This window comes from Manacus vitellinus, unplaced genomic scaffold (genome assembly GCF_001715985.3).
Source record: "Manacus vitellinus isolate BGI_N305 unplaced genomic scaffold, ASM171598v3 scaffold_1_pilon, whole genome shotgun sequence".
Taxonomy (NCBI): domain Eukaryota; kingdom Metazoa; phylum Chordata; class Aves; order Passeriformes; family Pipridae; genus Manacus; species Manacus vitellinus.
The window spans coordinates 33,891,799-33,915,308 of record NW_021939396.1 but is presented as its reverse complement, the minus strand read 5'-3'; the positions used below and the strand labels follow the sequence as shown (position 1 = coordinate 33,915,308).

Below are 23,510 nucleotides of genomic sequence, written 5' to 3'. Positions count from 1 at the left end.
TAAGTATAAGATCCTCAGCTGACATTCATACAGAGAAAGTGCATTAGGAAAGGTTTCTTTTCCAGGGGCAATTTGTAAACTGGGTTTTCCTTTCCTTACCTGTAGGTTTGGAATTTTCCTATATCAGAAGTCTTGAGCATTCATTTAATTACTCAAACTAGTGCAAAGAAGCCAAACTCAAGTCTCAGTTACTTAAAACAGAATTTTAAGTTAAATTAATGTGTAATACTTCCAATCCAAAAATTAACCAGCACAGACATCATTAATCTTCTTGTGCCTTCTCTCCTAATTGTTCCACATTATTCACCAGAACTTGGAAAAATCCAAGAGATGGAAATTATTTATTAGGACTACAGATCTTCTCAAAAATCATGTGGTAATAGCTCCTTTCTGCTTGAAGGGAGAAACCAATGGTATAAGGTTCAATGAGACCAAGCACTGGGTCCTGCACTTGGGTCGGAATCATCCCAGGCAGCACTACAGGCTGGGGACAGAGTGGCTGGAAAGCTGCCCAGCAGAAAAGGACCTGGGGGTGCTGGTCGACAGCTGGCTGAACATGAGCCAGCAGTGTGCCCAGGTGGCCAAGAAGGCCAATGGCATCCTGGCTTGTATCAGAAATAGCGAGGCCAGCAGGACCAGGGCAGTGATCGTCCCCCTGTACTCAGCACTGGTGAGGCTGCTCCTCAAATCCTGTGTCCAGTTCTGGGCCCCTCACTACAAGAACACTGAGGTGCTGGAGTGTGTCCAGAGAAGGGCAACGGAGCAGGTGAAGGGTCTGGAGCACTAGTCTTAGGAGGATTGGCTGAGGGAACTGGGGTTCTTTAGTCTGGAGCAAAGGAGGCTCAGGGGGCATCTTATCACCTTCCACAACTATCTGAAAGGAGGTTGTAGACAGGTGGGGGTTGATCTTTTCTCTCAAATAACAAGTGATAGGACAAGAGCAAATGGCCTCAAGTTCCACCAGGGGAGGTCTGGATTTGGCGTTAGGAAAAATTTCTTTACTGAAAGGGTGGTCAAGCATTGGAATAGGCTGCCCAGGGAAGTGGTGGAATTACCATCCATGGAAGTGTCAAAAACATCTGCAGATGTGGTGCTTGGGGACATGATTTAGTGGTGAACACAGCAGTATTAGGTTAAAGGTTGTACTTGATCTTAGAGGTCTTTTCCAACCTTAATGATTCTATGACTCTACTATGCACATGCCTCTGTGCAATGGCTGAGTATCATATATGGAAAGAAGCAGCTACTAGGTAAGGCACTGGCTAAAACCAGCTCATTTTCTGAGGAATTTTAAGAACTAGGCAATCAGTTTAACCTTGCACTTGCAGATGTTTTTTACATGCTTTTGATACAAAGTATTGCTTCTAAATAAATAACTAGTCCCCTTATTTTTCCGAATGTTCTTAGAAGGCAGTGTGAAGTTAAACATACTTAATTTTGTCTGGTTTTGAGGTTAAAAAGACACAGATAACATATCCATAGAGACATCAGTATCTTTCTTTGTAAACTTTGAAGGGAAAAAAATCCAGTAATGGCCAAATCTTCACATCCTTCATTTCTTCTGGCTTTTAGAACTCAACTTGCTTCTGCCTTCACTTTTGATGCCTCCTCAACCTACATCAGAAAGATCACAGAAGATAGATGAGATCTTCATATCAGAACCACACAAAAGCTCCCATTGCTCCTGTTGTCATTGGTGCTTCCTGAGACCACTCAACATTTCTACAAAATTTGTAAGCAGTGTTATGAAAAGCTGCTGATGAAAAAAAAAAGGCCTTTACCTATTGCAAGGTTATTGGCTGATGCAGTGAAAACCCTTTGTTGTTTTTTTTTTTCAGTGTCAAACCTGGGGCCAAGTTATTCTGAATTGACATAATCTGACCATCTGGGGTATTGTACATTCCTTTATTACAAAATTGACTGACTTTTTCCACAGACAAAAATGGTGATAGTTAACATTTTTTCCACATAAATTTGTATCAAATACTTACTGATAATTTTCAAGTTCCATAAGAAACAAAATCTTAGTATTAATCAAAGTAATTTCTCATATAAATGAAACCAGATAGGACTTGGTCTTTTATTCCAAAACATTTTTCTACAAACTAAGTGTAACTGATTATACCCAACTTTACTGGACATGTAATTAGTGATTACTGTGGCAGTCTAATACATTAACTCTTCAAGAAAGGCTGAGCTTATTGCTTCAAATCTCTTTCTGAGTTAAAGTATTAGCCTATTACATGGTTCATTTCACGACTGGCTTGGATTTACCTTGTTTTGATGCAGCACTTAATTCTGCTCAGAATTAAGAGAATAGAAAGATGTTGTCAGTCATTTCTGGCTGTATTTTCCCCCTTTCTGCCCCTATCTCAGAACTTTTGAATTGTATGGCTTTTGTAGATTTATAAAAAGCTATATACACAGGCAGTCCTGTGTACTGCTTTATACCTGCATATATAAAAAAATAATACCACATTAAATTAACTTACACCTTGCACTGTTTTAAATGTGATAATTAAGAAAAATAGGATTTTTTCATTGGTTATGGTTCTAAAGTTCAAATGTCAACTTTAGATCAGTAACTCAAACACTGTGGGTATACACAGTGATTATAAAGCTTATGTATCTATCCATATATTCTGATTTTGATCAGAGCAGTACCAAGGGGAGGTGTTCAGGCACTGATGCCCTAATTTTTTTTCCTTTTGGTAATTCTAACACACCAACAGTACCATGGAAGCTCTAAAGCATCAGAATCTTTACTGGCAAGGCTTACACCTCCTGGGTTCTAGGAACAGTTTTTGGTAGAGAGAAATACTACCAACAGTAGATGATGATCGATTTAGGAACCACTAAGGCAAATCTGACATTTCCAAGTCTTTGCAACTGGATGAGATAAATCCCAAGGTGATGGAAGTGAATTTGAGGAGCAATTAGTGACTGTAATGCTGTCCTCCAAAATGTAGCAGCTCACCTTGCTCACCTCAGGTTTATTAAAGCAGCTGCTTTCAACTTTTCAGACAAGGGAGTGTGCCTACACAACATGTGACAGAATACAGGAAGGCAAATATTGAAACAGTATTTATATCATTACAGTAAATTAAGTTAGTGGAACTGACTTCACCTGAGTTACACTGAAATTATTACAGAAGTTATTTATATATCCCTATTCAAGCAGCAGTCTTTATTTTAGCCTCAAATTACTTTTTAAATCTCCCATGCAGGCATGTATTCTAAAAACCTGAAAATATAGCATTACTTCTTTGTTTATTTTCTTCATATGTGTGTTTTACAAATGTGATTTTTATAATTTTGTAAATTGCTAATGCAGCAGAGCAAAAACATTATGAAGTTTTGAGGATTTATCTCAACAGCAGTCTAAAAGTACTGACTTATACATATAAAGATCTAAGGATAGGAAAGAAGTAAACACTTCATACTGAATGCTTCATTTGTATAGTTAACTACTAGGGTGAACAAGTAACACCTGAAAAATAGATATCCAAAGATTTGAGTCTGCTTTTCATTTAACATCCTAAAATAGTATTTCATTCCTGATACAATTTTGATGGAGCCAGTTACAAGACGCAATTCACTCTAAAATCACTGAGTAGTCCTCTCTGCATTCTGTTTAAAATGTTAACGGACCTACATTTAGACTTGATGATCTTAAGGGGCCTTTTCTAATCTAAATTATTCTAAATATTCATGTATTTTATGTAGAAGGTTTCAAACAGAAAAAAACAGAAGGGTTTCAATGTTCTTGAAAGTGCATGAGAGCCTGCATACCCACATGTGCCCCAGTAATTTTTTGACCTATTGGCTGACAAGTCACACGTGCCATTTGGTCTTCTAAATGTCTAGGAAATAGTCCATATTTCCTGGAAGAAGGAGCTGTCTATTGCAAGCAAATGTGTTCCTGCCAGATTGCCAGTCAAGTGGCAATATATCAAGTGTATCTGATATATATGGTCACCAGACATGTAAGAGTATGTGTGGTCTATCTGCTCAACAGGAGATGTGTGCTCTCTCTCTGTATTTTGAAAAGCATTTATTCCTTTCAAGGGTGCAGGGGGTCTATCAATGCATGTCTTGTGTGTGTTTACGTCATTTTTCCTTCTCAGTTTTGGGCACAGCCAGCAGCATGGAGAACTGGAGCAGGGAGGCATGGGCATGGGCAAAAAGGGATGCCTTTTTTCACTGCCTTTAGGATGCTGAATGATGTGGCAGTGTTAAGTACCATAGATTTGGCATATATTAGAACTACTTTTTCTCTGTTGTTTTGTTAAATTACCACTACTGAAAGTTTACAATGCCATTTGTATATCATCTTGCATGTTTGTGGTAACAGAGTTATATTTTTCCTTGTATATGAAGAGTATGAATGATCATGGGCAGAATGGACATGGGTCCTGCATGTGGATACAAAACATGGATATGAAAATACCATGAAGATACACATTATTGTAATGTCAGTTATGGTCCTGTGAAAGCACTTATACTCACCTTTACAAGTAGTGCGTATTCTCCAGAAAGAAAAGGAACCAACCAATTGGCTGAATTGCCTACTGAGACCTTACATGAGTCACAGTAACCAGAAACTGCTAATACTTGACCTTATTCAAATGGCTCTGCTTCAGCAACACTATTTAATTTCAGAACTTCACTTTATCTCTTTATCCTTACACTTTATTAAGCATTGCAGCAACTCCTTCCATATCCTATGTCATGGCTGAATAATTCAACGGCAAGTAAATTCCTTACATTTCTCTTCCCCAGCCTTCATCACTAAATGCTGATTGATACTTTCTAGACCTCACTAAGGAGATGTTTACATTTTTCCTTCAACACCATCACCAATGAAAGGCAGTGAGATGGGCTGTAGCTGCTGGAAAAGGCACTCCATGTCCATTCAAAACATGCTCTAGGCTCTGCCAAAGCACTCCAGCTGGTATCTCCAAATATTTAATGCACCTAATTCTGAATACATTTGGAGTGCTTGTGGGATACTCAGCAGCTAAAAGGAGCTCCAGGGTGTGGAGCTAAAACTGCACTGGTTTGTATCTTAACTCTGTATTTCTTCTTTTCCTGAAGCCAAGGTTGAGGATACTTTTTATTTTTGAATTTTCAGATTTGCTGCAATTGATATGCAGTAAGAGAACGAGATTTATTTCCCCACTGCCCTCTCAAATAAGAAAACTATGTTCTGTAATGTGAAATAAGCATACAATAGTAAATCTTTTGAGTATACATCATTAAAATCTCAGTATCAGCCCTCCCCAAAAACCTGTCATATAACAGGCCTTAATAATTCTATTTATTATAATGCTGGTTAGATTCATATAAACAAAAGCCCAGTATACACGCAGAACATGTACATAACATTGCTCACTGCAAGTTCCTTTCATCTGGACTAGAACTTGAACTATGCAGGATGTGTATGGTGGCAGCAGAGTGGCTTATGATTAGCTGACACAATCCAGTGTCCTCATTACGTGCTGACTATATAATTTAAAGATATTACCATACTGCTAATCACATAACATATGCTGGAGAGACAAAAGGTGACTTTCCCACCACATTCTGAGTTCTACGAATACTTACCACAATATTTAATTCCATGAGTAAAGAAATGCGGGCAGAAACTGCTGGTTACAGATTAAGTTTACAACATCAAAATTTCAACAACTTCTCTACTCTGGGAAAATTTATAATGGTGTATCTCATTGCAAGGTATTAGGTATCTTTAAAATAGTTAAGTGATTTGTTTTCTTTTAATTACTTCCTGCCAATATCCATAATTTTCTCTAAATGTTCAAAACTGACTTAAAATCCAATACTACTCTTGTTTTTATATTATAAAAAAAGAAAGATTAATGACACATTTCAGTAATCTGGTAATAACTGGCTTTTTTCATTGCTCAAGCGATATGCAATCCTCAGTGGATCTAAGATGTAGGTTAAAAAGGTATTTAATGCCTGTTTTTCAGTTGCCAAGGTCAAACATCACCTAGCATGTATAGGGAAAGAGGAAACATCTGTTCAAATAATTTATTTGACTAACATAGAGGATAAGATTAAAATTCACTGATTTCTTTGGTGCAATACTGAATTTCAATTAAACAATACAGGTATTTGTTCAGTTAGACGAAATTTCCTTCCTTTACATTTGGGCACATTTATGTATATCCCTAATTACTGAATCTGACAAGGGAATACTGTGATTTGTCATTTTTTCATACATGCATATACTCTGAGAATGAATATTTCTGTATTTTGAGGGTATTTTTTCCTCCCAAAAACATTCTAAAGAATTCACAAACCTTTAACTAACTCCCAAGACTTCTTGGTTTCCATGGAATTCCTCTGCTAACAAGATTAGAATACATCTCAGGATCAGTGATTATACATGAAATTGTAAGGTACGGAAACCTTCAGCATCTAAGAAAAATTCTCACAAGTTTTTTTAAAATACTAAATGCATGTCATCTGACTGTAGTTTCTCCTAACCTTTCTGTGAATCAGACTAAATATTCTAGACTAACAGTTTAAAAAAAATCACTAGGATAATTTAATTTGCAAATGGAAATTAATACAAATATAGACATTTTATTCCAATCAAGTATGAAAGATGCAATCTTCGCCTTCCTAGGGTCAAAAGGCATTTCAACAGGACTGTGCTCCAACTTTTTAATATGGGGATAACTTTTGTCAAGCAAAGAAGCTCAACAACTGGACAGTTTTTCAACATTGTAAAGCAGAATCAGAATGATTTATCTCACAGGGGATAGCAGAAGGTCTTATACTGAAGAAAAGATGCTGTGCAGACATGTTCCATCCTTTTTTAGGACTAAGGGGAATGGTACATGAAAAGCAGTTTTACTCAGTCTGGCCCAAAAGACTGGATGCTAATATAGATGACATGCAAGCTGACAGAACACTAACCGTGTGGATAAACCCATAATGGAATTAAAAAAACCCCACAAACAAGTTTGTATGGCATGAGTATTAGTCTGTGCCCCTCTAAATCTCACAAGTCTGGACTATTCACTATAGTAGTACTACTAGTAGTACTAATTTGTGATAACTGGTGCACTGTTCCTGCAGTTCTTGTTTTTAAACTGCTCCACTGCTTTCTGAAGCAAGAAAAAAATTCAAGAATGGGCACATATATATGACAAGTTCAGTTTCCTTTCAGGTCAGAATGTATCCATTGCCATGTGAAGGACAAAAATGATCCTTTGAAAGAGAGCAGCTTTGTGATTTGTAATTCTTCTTCCCTTCTTATTAAGGGAAAGGCAGTTATTTTTAATCAGAAGGAAGAAAACTGATGGAATGGAAAGTGGTAAGTTGTCAAGAATAAAATAGCATTAAATGTTGCTCAGTTAAATTGTCCAACATACTAATAAAGTCTAATTTGAATATAAAATAGAACACTACATTTAGTAATTTAGTTACAAAAGAATACTTGCGTCAGTTACATTTATTTATTTATTTTATCTACAGCACTGCATAAATGATGATTTTTTTTGCTGTTGGCCAGTTCAGCTGGTAAATAATAAAACAGTTAGGTTAAAAATATCATTAAAAATCTGGAAGGAGTGATATTAGATCCCAAATACCAAATTAAACTATTACTACAGGTGAAACTGCAAACACTTATGAGCAGATTTTATTCCCACCAACAGTTGCACTAGAGTGCACAAGGCTATGAATAAAGAATACATATCATAAATTCTGAATTGTTTAAATTCATGTAGTGTCTAAACGTCTGTAAGGCACACACATGAGTTTTTCTTTCTTGATTGTCTCCATGTTCTTGAGCTGATGCTACAGGAAAATGCTAATCAAATATATAATACACTGACACATGTCTGTTAGAAGTAAGTTGTAATGATGAAAAGTGATTGTTTCTCCTCTGCACAGGATCACCCTTCTCCAATAGTGCTGACACCTTAACTGTACTTCCAAGAATTAACTTCAATTGATATTAATCAAAATTAACTTGATATTATTTTACCTTTGTAGAAAAATAGTACAATCAAATGCATATGACAGAAATCAGTAACAATGAAGTTACTACTGTTAGCCAGTCTATGGATTTATAACCAGAAACTGAAATCTATTACCCTGTCTTTCAAAGAAATAAAGACAATAAATATAACATGGTTAAAAAAATTATTTCAGATTAAATTCTACCTTCCTGTACTCATTTTCCAACTGATTCAGCAAGAGCTGTACAAGCAATAACAGAAGTAAAAGTAAGATGTCTAAGGAACACACCTGAGCTTTCATCTGACTTTTTCTTTCACGGATTCTTGGCAGAGGTTTTCTTTCAATTTTTTGCTTCTGAGACAAAACTAAAAAATTTGGTTTTTCTTCCACAGAGTGACTGTGGTGAAAGGCAAGAGTAGGATGAGATGTTTCAGAATCAGCTGCAGAAAACAGAATGAAAAAAGCATTAATTTAATATCCCAGGTCAAACCATATCTATTTAATATTCAGTGTGATTGATCATAGGTTCCAATATATCTTGTTATAGAAAACAGTGTAATAAGCCTCAAGGTAAATTACTTTGCATTTGATAATTGAGAATGGAAAACTTTGTATGGAATCATGGAAGGTGCTGCAAACACTGATGAAGGTGAATATTAAAGCAGGTATTCCCATTCAGGTACAGTTATTTCAAAGGGAGTAAATTCAATTACATAGCATCTCTTTATATCAATAGTTACTCAGAAGACCATTTTAGAACCATTGCCATTCACATATGGCTTCCAAACACTGAGCAGATTACAATTATTTGGGGGCTGGGGCTGACAGTCAGAGTGTTTTCACTTTGTGTCTTCAAAATAACATATTAGTTTATCTTCCAAAAGCAACAGTGTAACTGTCGTCAGTTTTATTTTATAATTATGGTCATTCAAACCATTTTGAGTAATTTGAAGTCTAATGTCTCTTTCCAAATTCTGCAAGATGGCAAGATATGCTATTAAGTCATTTATGTTTTAACATGCAGTCAACTCTGTAACAGCCACTACTACACCACAATTTTAAAAAAATCTCATTATACTTCAGGTTTTCCTTCAGTTTCAAAACTAATCTACTAATTGGTTTTCCCACTTCAAAAACATGTTGCTTTTAAGCCCCAAAAAGGGTGTAAGGCTTTTTTACCTCCCAAACATTTATTTTCTTTCCAAGTGTAAAACTTGTACTTCTGCTAGTCATGTATCTCGTGAAGGCCTTTAAAAGGACTGGTAATTTACACAGATCAAATAAGTATCAACAAATAGATTTTAAAAGTCTGATGTATTTCATGCATGTTTTCTTTTGAATGCCCAACACTTTCTTTAAATATGGAAAGCAAACTTAAGTATGTACACACTCAAAATGTACTAGCTCCACCCTTCCATAATTCTGGGAGATTGGGATGGGAAGAGAAAAAACAACACATGAATTAGTGCTAAAATTAAATTTTATATTGGAAAAGTTCAATTTCTACTCCTGTGTTTTGGAGTCAGCACCGGTACAAGTCACATTCTCAGTATATTTATTGTTAGCTGCTGTTTTATTATTTCTATAATATTGTAAATAAGCATGAAGTAATTGATTAGCTTGCTTACAAAATTGCACATAGACTGTACGTTCATCTGTCATTCTCTCCTTGCTTTTTTTCCTGGCAGTTTTGGAGGCTTGCCAGTTCATTAAGAACTGTCTTTCCATTTCTTTAATTTCTTTCCCATCAAGGGATTCTGTCAAAGAGAAGTGAACATTTTCTGTGATATAAAGTTAACTAAAGGGTTCTACAAAGCTGTATGTAACATGTACTTGTTCTATATATGCTCCCTTCAAATCTTTTTTCCTCTTTTTAGCATTCTGGTAAAGAAAAAAAATACTCAATACAGATTGATATTCATATTCAAGCTGAAAGAGTGAGTTAACACATCTTAATTGCAAAAGAAACATCTATTATTTTTATAACTTTCAAGGGAAATATATATATATATTTCAGATTTGGTTAACATGCAGCACCTTATAGAAAGTTCTGAAGAAAAGCTATGCTCTTGCACAAGATATAGATAAGACACAGAAACTCAGACTGAGAGGGAAACTACGTCTTAGCAATCACAGAGTCCTACTGCTCATGAAGACAGACACACAGATTTGGCTCTCTAAGGTTAACTTTACTCACTTAGGTGCCATCAAGTTGACACTCTGTGTTTCATTGGTTGCATCTGCATTTTTTGAGTCAGAAGTACCTCACATGTCCACAAATTTTGGTTGCATTAGAAGTGTCCTAAGGCACTGTTATTTTGATTGTGCAGATAGGCTTTTTCTTTTTCTTAATGGATGATATTTTGTACTCTTAGAAAAACCAAGTTCTATAATTACAACTTGAAAGATAATTGCCACCTTTATCCAAAAAAGTAAAAAAATTAGCAGATTTTTTTAACCTATTTCTACAGTATGAATATTCAGGTATAGAAGAATAAGTTTCTTCCTTTTATGCTAAAATTATATCAAAATAATAATAATGTAAACGGGATACATAAGGTTAAGATTAACAAATACACTCATAACATAAATGTAAATTGCTTTTAAGTTTAAGGACAAAAGTTATATAACAAATTCAAACACAGTAAGGTAGGATCTGTACAGCTGGCACTGTACAACAAACATCTAGGCAACTACTACAGATTGATAGGGGAGTAGATTAAAATTGTCTTTGAAAATCAGTTTCACTACATCTGGAATACTAACACAAAAAAAGTCTTATTGTCGTGTAACAATCTCACCAATCATCTATTGTAAAAAAAAATTACTACCACTTATAGCAAAAGTCAAACGACATGGTTTGTGAAGTTGATTATATAAACGGTTTTAGCTTTGTACATAAATTAAAAATTTATCACTTGAAATAAATTTCTATAGCAGTAACTGTGTTTACATACATAGTGCAATTCAAGAACTATTAATGTATCAGTTGTTTTCTAAAAGAGTGGGGGTTATGGGTGGGCTATTGGTTTGATTTTTTACCTAAAGTTTGTGACTGTACTACAACCTTGTCCCTGTACTTTGGTTTTTGGCAGATGGGGTTTCCTCTAAGATCCATTCTGCGTAGTTTTGTCCATTTGTTTAACACAACCTTCAAATCCTGCAATTGATATAACAACAAAACAAAATTCAATAGTAATGTGATTTGTTCAGCCAGGCCCAAATCCTGTACACAGAAATAATTTCATTGAGACTATTCATATGCATGAATATGCACATTAAGAATGTACATTTTCAAATAGCGTGGTGCATAACATCCCCTGAATATATCATAATCACACAGAAGAAATGGTGATACAGTTGGAAGAAGCTGCATTTTTAAGGATATGTCAGCTATGGAAAATGACCACTTCAATCCCTCTTATAAGCACCTAATGCCGAGGAATTACCAACCAAAAAATCTGTATGATATGTAATGTCTCTTAATGCATCCCCATGGTCTCACAGAGCCCTTAGAGTATCAGCGTGTGGAAGAAGAAATACTTTATACAGATAAAGAACAGACTGAAAAAAAAAAAGCTACAGTAAACTGCCTCTCTCTTTATAGGTATGTATTTTACGGGAGAAACAGTAATCCCCCCTACATAACTGTGGGTGGTCAGTTACAGTACTGGCCTAAACAGTGAAATTTGTGAAATATACCCTTCTCCATCTGGCTTTCTGTCTGGTTACCCAAGGGCAGTATGACCTACTCTGTCTTTTAAATACAATAAATTCATGTTAAAAGCATGCAAAGCTTAGCAGATTGGTCCTTTCTACTGAGATACCCTACTTTCTGAAATACTTTCTTTCCAAAATTTCATTTAACTGTCATTCTTGATAGGCTTTCCTTATATATGTGAAAAGGTTAAGGAGGTATTCAAAACAATCTGTATAAATACAAGGAGAGAGAACTTTTGTTGCTGTAATAATTTAGAAAAATCTACAACTCATGCTATGACAGATTCTAAACTGCAAAGTGTGTAGAATTTTGCAGCTTGATGCCAATAATGAAGTACCTAGCAATGTAGGCATCTCTTAGTTCCTCCAAACCTAGAAAATTGCCTGGGTAATGCAAGCAGGGAGAATTCTGCTTTTGCAGGCTCTTCTCTCTTGGTAGAAAATCCTCCAAGGAAATTTCTATGGGTTATATAACATACGTTTAGAAAAATCACATGGAAGAGAAAGTGGCAGTACAGACTCACACATCCAAACCATTTAATTTTTGGTCTATCAATGATGATGGTGATATCATCCTATTGTCATTCAGTGATAATAATGTCTTTTTAGTAAAACAGAGAGCAAAAGTCTGGTTCTGTGAGGATCAAGATTGATAAAACAAAGCAAGAAACTCTGAGGACTAGTCTACGTGAAGAAATGTTAATAATTCTCATAATGTTGCACAGTAAAGCTTAATCAGTATGCATCAGTACAGCAACATGATAACCCCTGTAGCTTAAGTGCTAACACTGAATCACAAACACAGTTTAGTGGAAAAGTATTTTAGGCTAGACCTATTAAAAAAGAAAAATAATTGAGCAAATGTATTTATTCTTACCTGAGCCTTCATCATTATCACTGAAATCTGTAATGTGTTCTAGATTTCACTAGAAATAATTTTTTCAAGTAATAGTTTTGCAACACAAAGTTGTCTATTACTGAAACAAAATGTATACAGTTTAACTTTGATGAATGTATACAGAATCCTGAAGATTTTTGTTAGCTGTTACTTACTTGATAAATGACCCAGAACATGCTTACTCCAGTGTATGTTTATCTAAGAGTGCACTAATCCTGTGCTGAAATATGATTACCCTTTCGATACGCTCTAGTTGTTCATTGCCTTCCTGTCTCTAATAAAGTGCTTTCACATCCCAGCCTTTCAATAAGCTGTACTAAAGGGACCAGACACTCTTCTGGGCAGGCTCCGTTTGATAAATGATCATGTCATGCTATCACTTTGAGGTCTGCTACAAAATACTGACGAGCAAATTATATTCCAATGGGGAGGGAGGGAGAGGGGGAAGGGCAAGCGCCTGAGTAGGCAGCTGTAGTGCTGGCAATTTCTTACCAATTAACGATGGTCAGTTAAGAATTGGTATCTGACTAGTATGCTCCATTTTTTATCGGAAACGTCTAGTCCAACTGCCCCGATACATCTAGAGACAGCAATTTGTCACCATTTTGATTACCTGTCATAATCTATTTGAGAAAATCTATAATTTTTCTCTTGTTCCCGACTCAATTCTGAAGCGAATGAATTCATCTTTTGTGATATCCTCTTGTCATAATCAATACCGAGCAGAGGTTGAATAAATTAAAGACTTGTGAAATACAGATTTTTACAGGTATTTCTAGATGTATTTTCTCTATCTATCCAAACACACAAGTCATAATGTTCTCAAAACTAATTTAATTAATAAATAAATTATATTCTGGCTTTTTGCAAACAGGAATAGTTGTGGGGTTTTTTTTTTAATAGATATAGTGTTTTTAAAAAATTCCCTTAGTATTCCAACCCAAATACACTGCAGTCTAGAAGACCTGGTGATCCTGACTAAAGTGAAAAGGATAAATAAATCAAGTAGCAAGCAATAGAAAATAAAGAAATGCCAATTCTATTAAAATCAATTATGTTCTTGATAACTGACCTAAGACACGCTTTTTGCATGTGGTAGCTAGTCATAGTTATTTTGCATTAATTAAGAAAATTTACTTGATTTACTTCGGTCTACTGTTCAGACTGCATTACATAAACTTCAGTCATGTGAAACAAGGTCATATGCCCTGATGTCTGTTAGTTATGGTAATAAAGCCCTGAATTGGCCAGAAGCTTAAGCAATTGAATTTACTATTCCTAATTTTCAACTACTCTGAAATCAAGGGGGCATAGTTGAAAAACAAGAGAATATGGGTTTTCATAATAAAGTGAAAAAAGTGAGAAAAATGTTTAGGTATAAAATAATTATACTAAATACACAAATGTGTGAAAAGTCTACATAAGAAGATTGCATTTTGTGCATTTCTTATGCCCTTCATGTTTTCCTCCTTTAAAAAGACTCCATGTTATTCCTGCAGCCATCTACCTCTGCTGCACAGGTCACTGCTGTTGACCAGCCCTACTTGGATGCGGATGACTCCTCTCCAGCTTCTCTTCCCACTGGGTGCAGCACAGCTGGGTACAGAGCTCTCTGACACTTCCCTGTCATGCAGCACTGCCATGATCTCTGATCAATGCCAGACATTCCCAGGGATGTTCTCAATGGCAGCGATGGGACAGCAGGAATGGGAAAACAGTGGATGCAGAGCTTTTGGCATGAGAAACAGGTACACATCAGAGTTTTGATAACAGAGGGGCAAGAGGGAGGAGAGTGGAGGCAGCCTGTGTGGGAGTGAAAGAGCCTTTGCTCTGTGTGACAAGTTCAGCCCACAAAACCAATGAAGTGCATAGAACTGTACACCCCTCAAATCCTTTCAGCCTTCACAGTTGTAGAATAATGCAAGCCATGGAATCATGAAATTCGGGGTTGCAAAAATATTGAAACATACTCAGAATTTCCCTCAGCTATTTTTTTTGAACAGTCAGTGGCTGTATAAGACTGTTCTCTTGCTAGATGCCTACTGTGAACTAAAGACTTACATTACACAGAGCTAAAACTGACTTTTTAAAAAATACTTTGCATGGCTTAATGCTTTTTTTCAACAGTTTGGTCTTTATTTCTTTAAGAATTTATATTAGTGATAAGTAGAGCCCACTCAAATGTGATCTCTTAAAACACAGTAATTGTTTTAATTAAAGCTGGATATCCACGTGCGTTACACTGTATGGAAAATACATTTGATATGTTCATTAGTTTTACAGGTCTGCAAACATATGAAAAGAAATATCCTCTCTGTTCCATATGTTTCAAAACTTGGAGATTGTTTAGAAAACACACAGGACAGTAATTTTGAAAATATACCAGAGCTTGATAGTGTAACTGACAGCAGCAGCAAACTCAAATGCTAACCACATAATTTTTCAAAAGCTGTGACCATATAACATAGAAATCTACATGTCTAGTTGATTTGGGCAAATTTAACTCTGATCTTCCTGATGATTAAATAATGAAATTTAATAATGATTAAATAACACATACACAGTTACTGAATAGCGCAGTCTTCTTGACCTCTCCTTATTCTGTTTCAGAGCATACCGTTTTTCCCTCTGAGATACTGAAAACACTGTCTCCAAACTGGCATCCTCATTCTTAAAATTAATTGGTTCTTTGCCTAAAACAATCTTCTTCTAAGATCATCACAACTGAAGTATATTTATTTATACAAAAGAAAGAGCCAATTAAAAATATTTGTAATATGTTTTATTTAGAAAAGGAATCCTTTTCAAAAGGGAAGCTTTGGAGAAACTGTCCATTTGAAAAAGCTTACTGTTATTTTGATACAATGTGGTTTTAATTACTCAGCAAAAACTTACACAAATTGTATTTTGACGTGAATTCAATCACAACTGCCAGCCAGAAACACAGGTTAAAATACAAAGCATTAATAGTTCTCTAGTAAAACAGAAATGCACCATTCCACATTTAATATTAAAGTATAGAAAATAAAGTCCAAATAAAGTATATTGACCTAGATTATTTATAGGTTATGCACACCAAATACTGCAATCTCCTCATTAGTAAACAGAACTGCCAAATTCTGTTACATTCTGTTAAAAATATATTAAGTATTCTAAGAAGTAATACGAACAATTTTTTAAATAATTACTAACCAATGAAAGTTAACTTCTCTAAGGAAATGGAATGTAGAAATAGTAATGAAAGAGCTTATTTTAATCAAGGCTTTGTCTTCGTGATTTGGGTTACTATCTAAGCCAATTCATTTTAGTATTAATTAATAAAAATATAAATTTTTATATCTTACATTAATGCTTCTCCATTTTTAATCTCAATAAGATTTCTGGATAAGAAGAAACAGCATCGCTTGACAAGTCAAAGGTTCAGTAACAGCAGAAGTAAAATTTATTTTTACTCTTATATTTAGTGATAAAGATGAATGTGACTAATTTCTTATCACCCATACTTAATATAACAAAGATTTATTTTAATACCTTCATATGTTGAAGTCGATTGTCAACTGCTTTAAGATAAGAAAGATTTTCCAAAACTGCCAGATCCTCTAATTCATCAATGTTGTTATTGCTGATATTCAATACAGATAAAGATTTCTGAAGAACGAAAAGCAGAAAAAGAAATATTTTTTTAAGTCATATGTGAGTCAAGTTGTACATTCTCACAGAAAAGTATTGTAAAGGATGAACAAGCATATGAAGCAGAAACATGCAAACACAACTATCACACACCTCACAGAGTGTTTTATGTTGGCTATCTTGTTGTAAAACGCAATTTATTTTGGTTTTGAAATCAAACCAAAGTAAGATTATTTCTCAATTATTTCAGGAATTCTCAGTAAATACTGAATGCTTGTTATACTTTAAACATGTTCAAATGGTTTCCAGAGTTCTGCAAGTGCTGCTAACTCTATTTTTGAAGTATGACACAGACATGGAAATCGACTGCATTTTATAGAATTAATGGTTTGGGTTGAAAGGGACCTTAAAGATCTGGTACAATCCCCCTGCCATAAGCAGAGCCACCTGCCACTAGATCAGGTTGCCCAGGGCCCCATCCAACTAGGCCTTGCATATTTCCAGTGATGGAGCATCCACAACTTCTCTGGGCAACTTGTTCCAGTGCCTCACCACCCTCACAGTAAAGAATTTCTTCCTAATGTGTAATCTAAACCCACCCTCAATCAGTTTAAGACCATTATCCTGTGTCCTATCACTACATGCCCTTGTAAAAAGCCCCTCTCCAGCTTTTCATAAGCCCCCTTCAGGTACTGGAAGGCTTCTACAAGGTGTCCCCAGATCCTTCTTGTCTCCAGGCTGAAGAACCCCAACTTTCTCAGCGTGTCTTCACAGTTGCCCAGCCCTTCGATCCTTTCTGTGGCTCTCCTCTGGACTTGCTCCAACAGGTCCATGTCCTTCTTATGTTGGGGGCCACAAGACTGCACATGAATTGCATAGAGCTGAAGCTTGTATCTGATACCCACATAGGCTCATTTAACACCTGGACTACACTGTTTTTCTTTCAGGCTTGATCCTACAAACTCTTGGGCATACATATTTCTGATCCTTAACTTTCTTTGGAACAATAGAGAGTCACATAATGCACTTTGCCTTTTGTAACAAGCAATAGTTACAGATATCTTTACATTTTAGATAAAAACAAAATGTGTTTCAGGTGTTTATCCCAGGACATATTAAATTAGGCTTCACATAAAAGAAAGAAGAAGTTTATACCTCTAGGAAATGAAAAGGGACACCTAATACAGTTAGTTTACAATTATACAAGGTATGGGACTTACCATTAGTTGGAAAATCTCTATTTCAGCAGCGTATACAGGAAAATAACCCCCTTCAAAAATCTGACCAAGATCTACACTGCAGACAGAAATTACCAGTATCATCCTGATACACCCAGTTCATAAACCTAATCTCCTCAGATTCATGACATTGTCATCATCAAAACATTTGCTTGTGGTACAAAGAGAGCTATATGGCCTCATGCTCTTGGCTCTTTCATCTCTGACAGCATTAAGAGCCAGAAAAAGACAGAAGAAGATGAAGTAAAAAGTGATGTCTTAAAAAGGGTCTAAACACTTAGCATTCAGAGGATAAAATAGAATTCTTCTACATTTAGCCTCCACAAAGATGTTACATGGTCAAGAATGCAAAGTGTTTCCTAGAAAACAAAACAAAACCCACACCAAAAGGCCTTAAGTAAAAGCCATAAAGAACAAAATGCAAGTGACTAGGCCAGGATGTTGAAAAACATGGATGAGTTCATTATAAATTATTATCCTGGGAGGATTATTGCTATATAATCCCCCTCTTCTTTGACAATTTCTCCAATGTAGTACAAGTGCTCTCACAGTAATGGCTCATTTCTATGAAAGAAAAACTACAATACATGTCTTGGATCATTTAATCTCAAAAGAGAAGAAATTAGAGCTAGGCCAAATGTTTATGATATACATGTGAACAAAAAAACTCACTTTTCAGTGAGTTCTTTATCTTCACAAAAAATGCTCATTGAGTACTGACTACACTTTGGGAAATAGAGCAAGGGGAGTTTTTTTTAGTATAGAACTACATCCATTAGCAACTAAAGCCTCCTCTTTAACCTCTTCAACTGTACATTTTATGTTTTCTGAGCAACTAAGATATTGAAAGACAACTTCAAAAGCTGACTTTCCTGAAATCATGACATACCACAATATAGAAAAACTGCAGAACTAAAACAGAATGCTTTTGATATGTTGTTCTTATTATCCAGGAAAAAAAAGCTGTTTGAGCTTTTTTCCCATTACATTCTCGAGAGGAGTACAAAAGGCAGTAAATAAAATGTGTAACAATCAAATCGGAGAAATACCAACAAACCAATTCACTACAAACTAAATAGACTAAGAAAACTAAGAGTGATAAATTCCTATCCCTTTTTTAGTTTATTCACATTCTGTTAATATAGGGTATCTATATACTTCCTTATTTCCTCTTTCTATTTTCATTTTCATCCTTCATAATAAAAAAACGAAGAAGTAGAATCTGCTGGACCACTGGCTTTTATGAGAATTGGTGTGGGATCTCCTTGTTAGAACTTGAAAGAATGCCACCAATTGGCAGAAAAGGAAAACACAGAGTGATCAAGTCCTAATCAGTTCTTCTGAAAATACTGATCCACTGATTAATGGCTCATTGAAATTCTCAAAATGTACTTACTGCCAGGGACCTAAGAGATACCGGATCAAACAGAAGCTTTTCACCAACAGGGAGATGTTGACTTTCAATATGTAGCTCCCTTATTTCTCCTATTTTATCCAAACCTTCTACTACAGTGATGTAATTGCCTCCCAAATACCTGCAGAATAAAACCCAAAATAGATTTAATACCCTTTGAAAGTAAGAGCAAACACAACGCTTCAATATATTAAGAAAAATATTTTTAAAGTATTATTGAATAATACTTGGAAATTAGAAAAGGAAAGAACCTAGCATATGAGTAGAACATTCAGTTAACTGATCCAAGGGTTTTTTTAGCAGTTTTATCTATTGCTATTATTATTATTATTGATCGAAAAAATAAAATCATTTAAATGCAAATATATATGTAAAGATGGTATGTCATTACTTACAACACAGAACACTTAATAAAAAAATAATAAGCAGTTACTTTTATTTGAAAAGCAGAATTCAAGAACTAAAAGGATCTTAACAGCTACATAATTTTTTTAAAATTTCTTAGTGAAATAACTATTGTTTTTACTAGTAAAACAAATACATTATTTTCAACTTACAGTTTTTCAAGCTTTTTCAGTGATGAGAGATTTTCTATACTTGAAATACAATTGTTCTGAAGGTAAAGGTGTGTTATATTTGAAGCAAAGTCCAAGTTCTGGATTTGGCTGATTTGGTTATCATATAAATATAGAACCTTTAGATTTTTACAGAAAGAGAGGACACCCTGAAATAAACAATTAGAAATTAATGCTACATAATGTTCACTCAATGCCTGCTTTGGGAAGCTTTTGATTGTTCTTATATTTAAGTTCTGTTGCACGAGTTATAAATTTTCACCTTTAACAAACATTTTTAAACATTATTTTTCCTGGAAAAACTGAGTTAGTGTCAGCAATCATCAGCCTTAAGACTGAAATTTGTCATTACTTTTCTGCCATACAGAAGCTGAGGACTACAGACATAAAGGTACACCACATCCTGTGTGATTTCATTACCTTCCCTGCCTTCATAAGGTGCATTTCAGAAAAGCATAGTTGTTAGTGTAGTTGTCTCCATCAAACCTCATTGATGTAATGGAAACCAGTTCTTGGCAAAGGAATACTGATTGATACAGAAACCTTGTATTTCAATGTATTTTGATATGTTTCTGAGCCTGAGTTTGCACTCAAATGTTGAGTGTCTTTGAATGTATTCCTATTAAACAACTAAAAGGTCACACCTTTTATGAAGGTTTCTGTAAAACTTCACTGTGGCATCTGATGAGCCAGTCCTCATCAAATTATCTGATTCAATTAGTAACTTGCTGTGGCTATCCACATTCCTAAGAGCGAGCTGAACAAACCCATTTGCTTGCAGGGATCTGTTCATACAGAACAAGTGATTTCTTCTTGACTGAAATCACACTTTCAAAGCAGAAATTCACGATACACAACAATGCAGTTGTTCAGGGTTCAGCAGTTTCAAAATGTACTCAGTATCTTGAGGCGATTTGAATTAACTCGGGACCTGTATAAATTTCCTATTATTAAACTCAGAGGAAGGAAGACTGGGTTGAGTTTGTAGGTTTAGTCTTCGAAAATGAAAAGTTCATGGGTTATTTTTTAAATGAGTAATCCCTAGGGAGCAATTAAAAAAAAAAAAAGACAGATTTTTAACCTGACTAATTTGAAAAAGCCACTACACCAGTTCAAATTTGTTAACCTCAGTCAGGTTATATCCTGTTCCTGAATTTCCCTTTCCTTTCTCAGACTTCCTCTGAAATCTAAGGAATAAATCACAGATAGATTGAAAAGATTGTGCTATGAGTTAACAACTCTGTAAAATTCCCAAGACTACAAAAATAATGGTGTTAACAAAAATAAGTGTTGTGCTTAATAGTATGTAATATCATTACTGCTTTCTTTAACAGAAAATCTGATCTGCAAAATTACTAGTTCCTTACATCTTTTCTATTCCACAGATCATTTTTTATAAAGGTAATCATCAATAAATAGCAATTGTACAAAATAATCAAAGTAGTAAATTGCTTCTTTTTTTTTGCTTAAGAACTGCATATTTATATAATATTTCTGTGAAATACTGCAAAAAATACTTCACTTTAACACTTCATCTCTCTTGTGTAATTGCTTTAGTGGATTTCTATTTTAATTAATTAATGGCAAAAACAGTGAACTGATAATATATATTTATGCAGTTTCAAGTAAGTAAAATACTTCAGCAAGACTTGCCACATAAAGAAACAAGTGTCATGTTGATAATAAGAACCCCTGCAGACTGTTGGAGTTACAGTCACTTTGATGTTTTATATTAAAAGTTACAGCTAAAAGTTTATTTTCACATTTCAAATGTCATGCATTTCATGTTTCAACATGTTACATATAAGTAGTGTTCCACACAGTAGGAGCAGTGAATGCTGAAGCATGCTCCCAAACAGATGCATTATTAAAGCCTAACTGAAAGCCAATAGAAGTGTTAAAACATACTATAGCTGCTATAAAATGGAAACTTGGCTTTGTTTTTTTGTCTCCCCAGCTATAACCAACTCAGCATAACAGTAACTACAAAACATTTCAGTAGCCAGGTTAAAAGGAATGAAAAATAAATCTTACAATTGTGTCTATATTTTTATCTGACAAATTCAGATGAGTTATTTTTTGCAGATACTGTCCAAAGTCGTCTTCATTGCGACTCTTGTGACCAACATTTTTAGCAACGAGGTCCAGTGTTAGTCGAACCATAGTTCTGTAACAGGTCAAGCTGCTCTACTGCTTCTTCTAAGACGTGGTCTTACAAGTTGTTTTACAAAATGCCTTAAAAACAAAAAAGGAAGATGGTTTACTACTTGTATCCCAGATCTTCAACAAAGCTTACATGTGTACTTCAAATCTGATGTTTCCTCACCCATTCCCTTTTTGCTTACAGTGACACATTTTTTGTACACACTTTGCTGCTGTAGAAATCTACCCCTTTTTTTGCTGACAATTTTTCAAACTTTTGGTGGGTTAAAAAGCATTTAATATACATTGTTATATTTGATTGGTTGTTTCAGTTTGCTTAAGTTTACTTAAGAAATATGTAAGTAGCTAATTAATGGAAGCTCATAACCTAATTATTTGTCAGAAAATACAAGACTCTCTATAGCAGGTTTTAAGGCTGTGAGAGGTGATATTATGCTACAATACTCTTTACACATCTGCACAGCACTTTAGTCATGCACACAACTGCACGTGCATTTGTTCTACACAGTGAAAAACTGAGTTTTTCCACACCATAAAGGCTCTTATAACAACAACAACTTTTTTTTTTTTTCATATTTTGTCTATGGTTCCAAGTGAGCTTATAAATCAGGGCATAGAGGAGAGAGAAGGCGGCAATATACTAATATTGAACTGGATGCAGAAACAGCCTGGGGATAAAAATACCCTAACAAATATAAGTTAATAACTCAGAAGAAAAACGTTGCCTTTTTAGCCAGTACATAATCCAATGTACATTATATATTTTAGCCAATACACGACACCCTACATCAGTGTATTAGAAGAAACGAGGAGACGGCAAAAAACATGCCAATCCCAAAAAGCATCCCAGTGCTAAACCTCATGCAGCCACATAAGTCAAGGGACGGAGAATCCTCCTTGCCAATATTACATTTAGAAGAAACTGAGGGAAAGCCGAGATTGAAGCTGCAAAGGCAGAAAAACTTCCTTGCTTACTAAACAAAGCTGAAGCTCAGCAGCTCCCCTTTATCCACGCGGGTTTTGCTTTTTACTTTTATTTTAAAAGGAGCTGAAGGAAAGCTGAGAGGACATTGTGGGGTTGCTTGTTTTTTTTACTGAGAAAAGTGTTTCTTTCTTGCTTTTTAAATAAAAAATACCTTTCAGAGCCCTTTCTTAGACCTCCTTCCAAACCCAGCAGTAACAACAGAGGGAAAGGCAGGCAGGTTTCCCTCCCTCGGTCCCCCAGCTCCTGCCTACCTACAGCCGTGCGATTTCACACCGCTCTCCCCGTCCCGTCCCCACCACCAACCGCCTCCCAGCTCGGCCGGCGGGAAGGCGGCCTTGATGGCAGGTGGGGGACGGGATCTCCTCCAGCCGTCCGTCCCAGGAGGAAACGCTCCCGGCCCGGGACGGCGGCAGGCGAGGAAGCCAGGCGCTTGGCCCCTGGTTGCCACGACAACCGCACGCCAACGGCCGAGGGGGCGGGGCGCTCCCCCAACGGCCGCGGCGCGCGCCCTCCCTGCCCAATCAGCGCCGACAAAGAGGGAGCAGGGGCGGGGTTTTTTGCGCCTGCGCAGTCGATGCCCTCGGGCCGGTGGTTTTCTGTGGTGGCCGTGTACGTAGAAGCACGGAATATCCCGAGTTGGAAGGGAGCCACAAGGATCATCAAAGCTCAGCTCCTGGCGCTGCGCAGATTACACCAAGAATCCCACCATGTGCCTGAGAGCATAGTCCAGACGCTTCTTGAGCTCTGTCAGGCTTGGTTCCGTGACCACTTCCCTGGGGAGCCTGTTCTAGTACCCAACCACCCTCTCTGGATGAAGTACCTTTACTGACCTAAAACTCACCTGACACAACTTCATGCCATTCCCTCTGGTCCTGTCATCGCCAGAGAG

The 23,510-nt window shown here is 35.9% G+C and overlaps 1 protein-coding gene across 2 annotated transcripts; it reads right to left on the bottom strand.

The window, feature by feature from the left end:
- Nucleotides 1-1,500: 1,500 nt before the first annotated feature.
- PPP1R42 (protein phosphatase 1 regulatory subunit 42) lies at nucleotides 1,501-23,046 on the bottom strand. 2 transcript variants are annotated; one of them, XM_018079655.2, is made up of 9 exons: nucleotides 22,873-23,046; nucleotides 21,508-21,708; nucleotides 19,456-19,622; nucleotides 18,881-19,019; nucleotides 16,148-16,264; nucleotides 11,041-11,158; nucleotides 9,627-9,755; nucleotides 8,287-8,438; nucleotides 1,503-1,614 (listed from the first exon to the last, which is right to left on the bottom strand). In XM_018079655.2, the coding sequence occupies exons 2-9, from the start codon at nucleotides 21,634-21,636 to the stop codon at nucleotides 1,576-1,578; spliced, it is 990 nt and encodes a 329-aa protein (XP_017935144.2). In that variant the 5' UTR covers nucleotides 21,637-21,708; nucleotides 22,873-23,046; the 3' UTR covers nucleotides 1,503-1,575. The 2 variants fall into 2 exon arrangements, with proteins under 2 accessions (XP_017935149.2, XP_017935144.2); XM_018079660.2 differs by lacking the exon at nucleotides 9,627-9,755 and having other exon boundaries at nucleotides 1,501-1,614.
- Nucleotides 23,047-23,510: the final 464 nt, after the last annotated feature.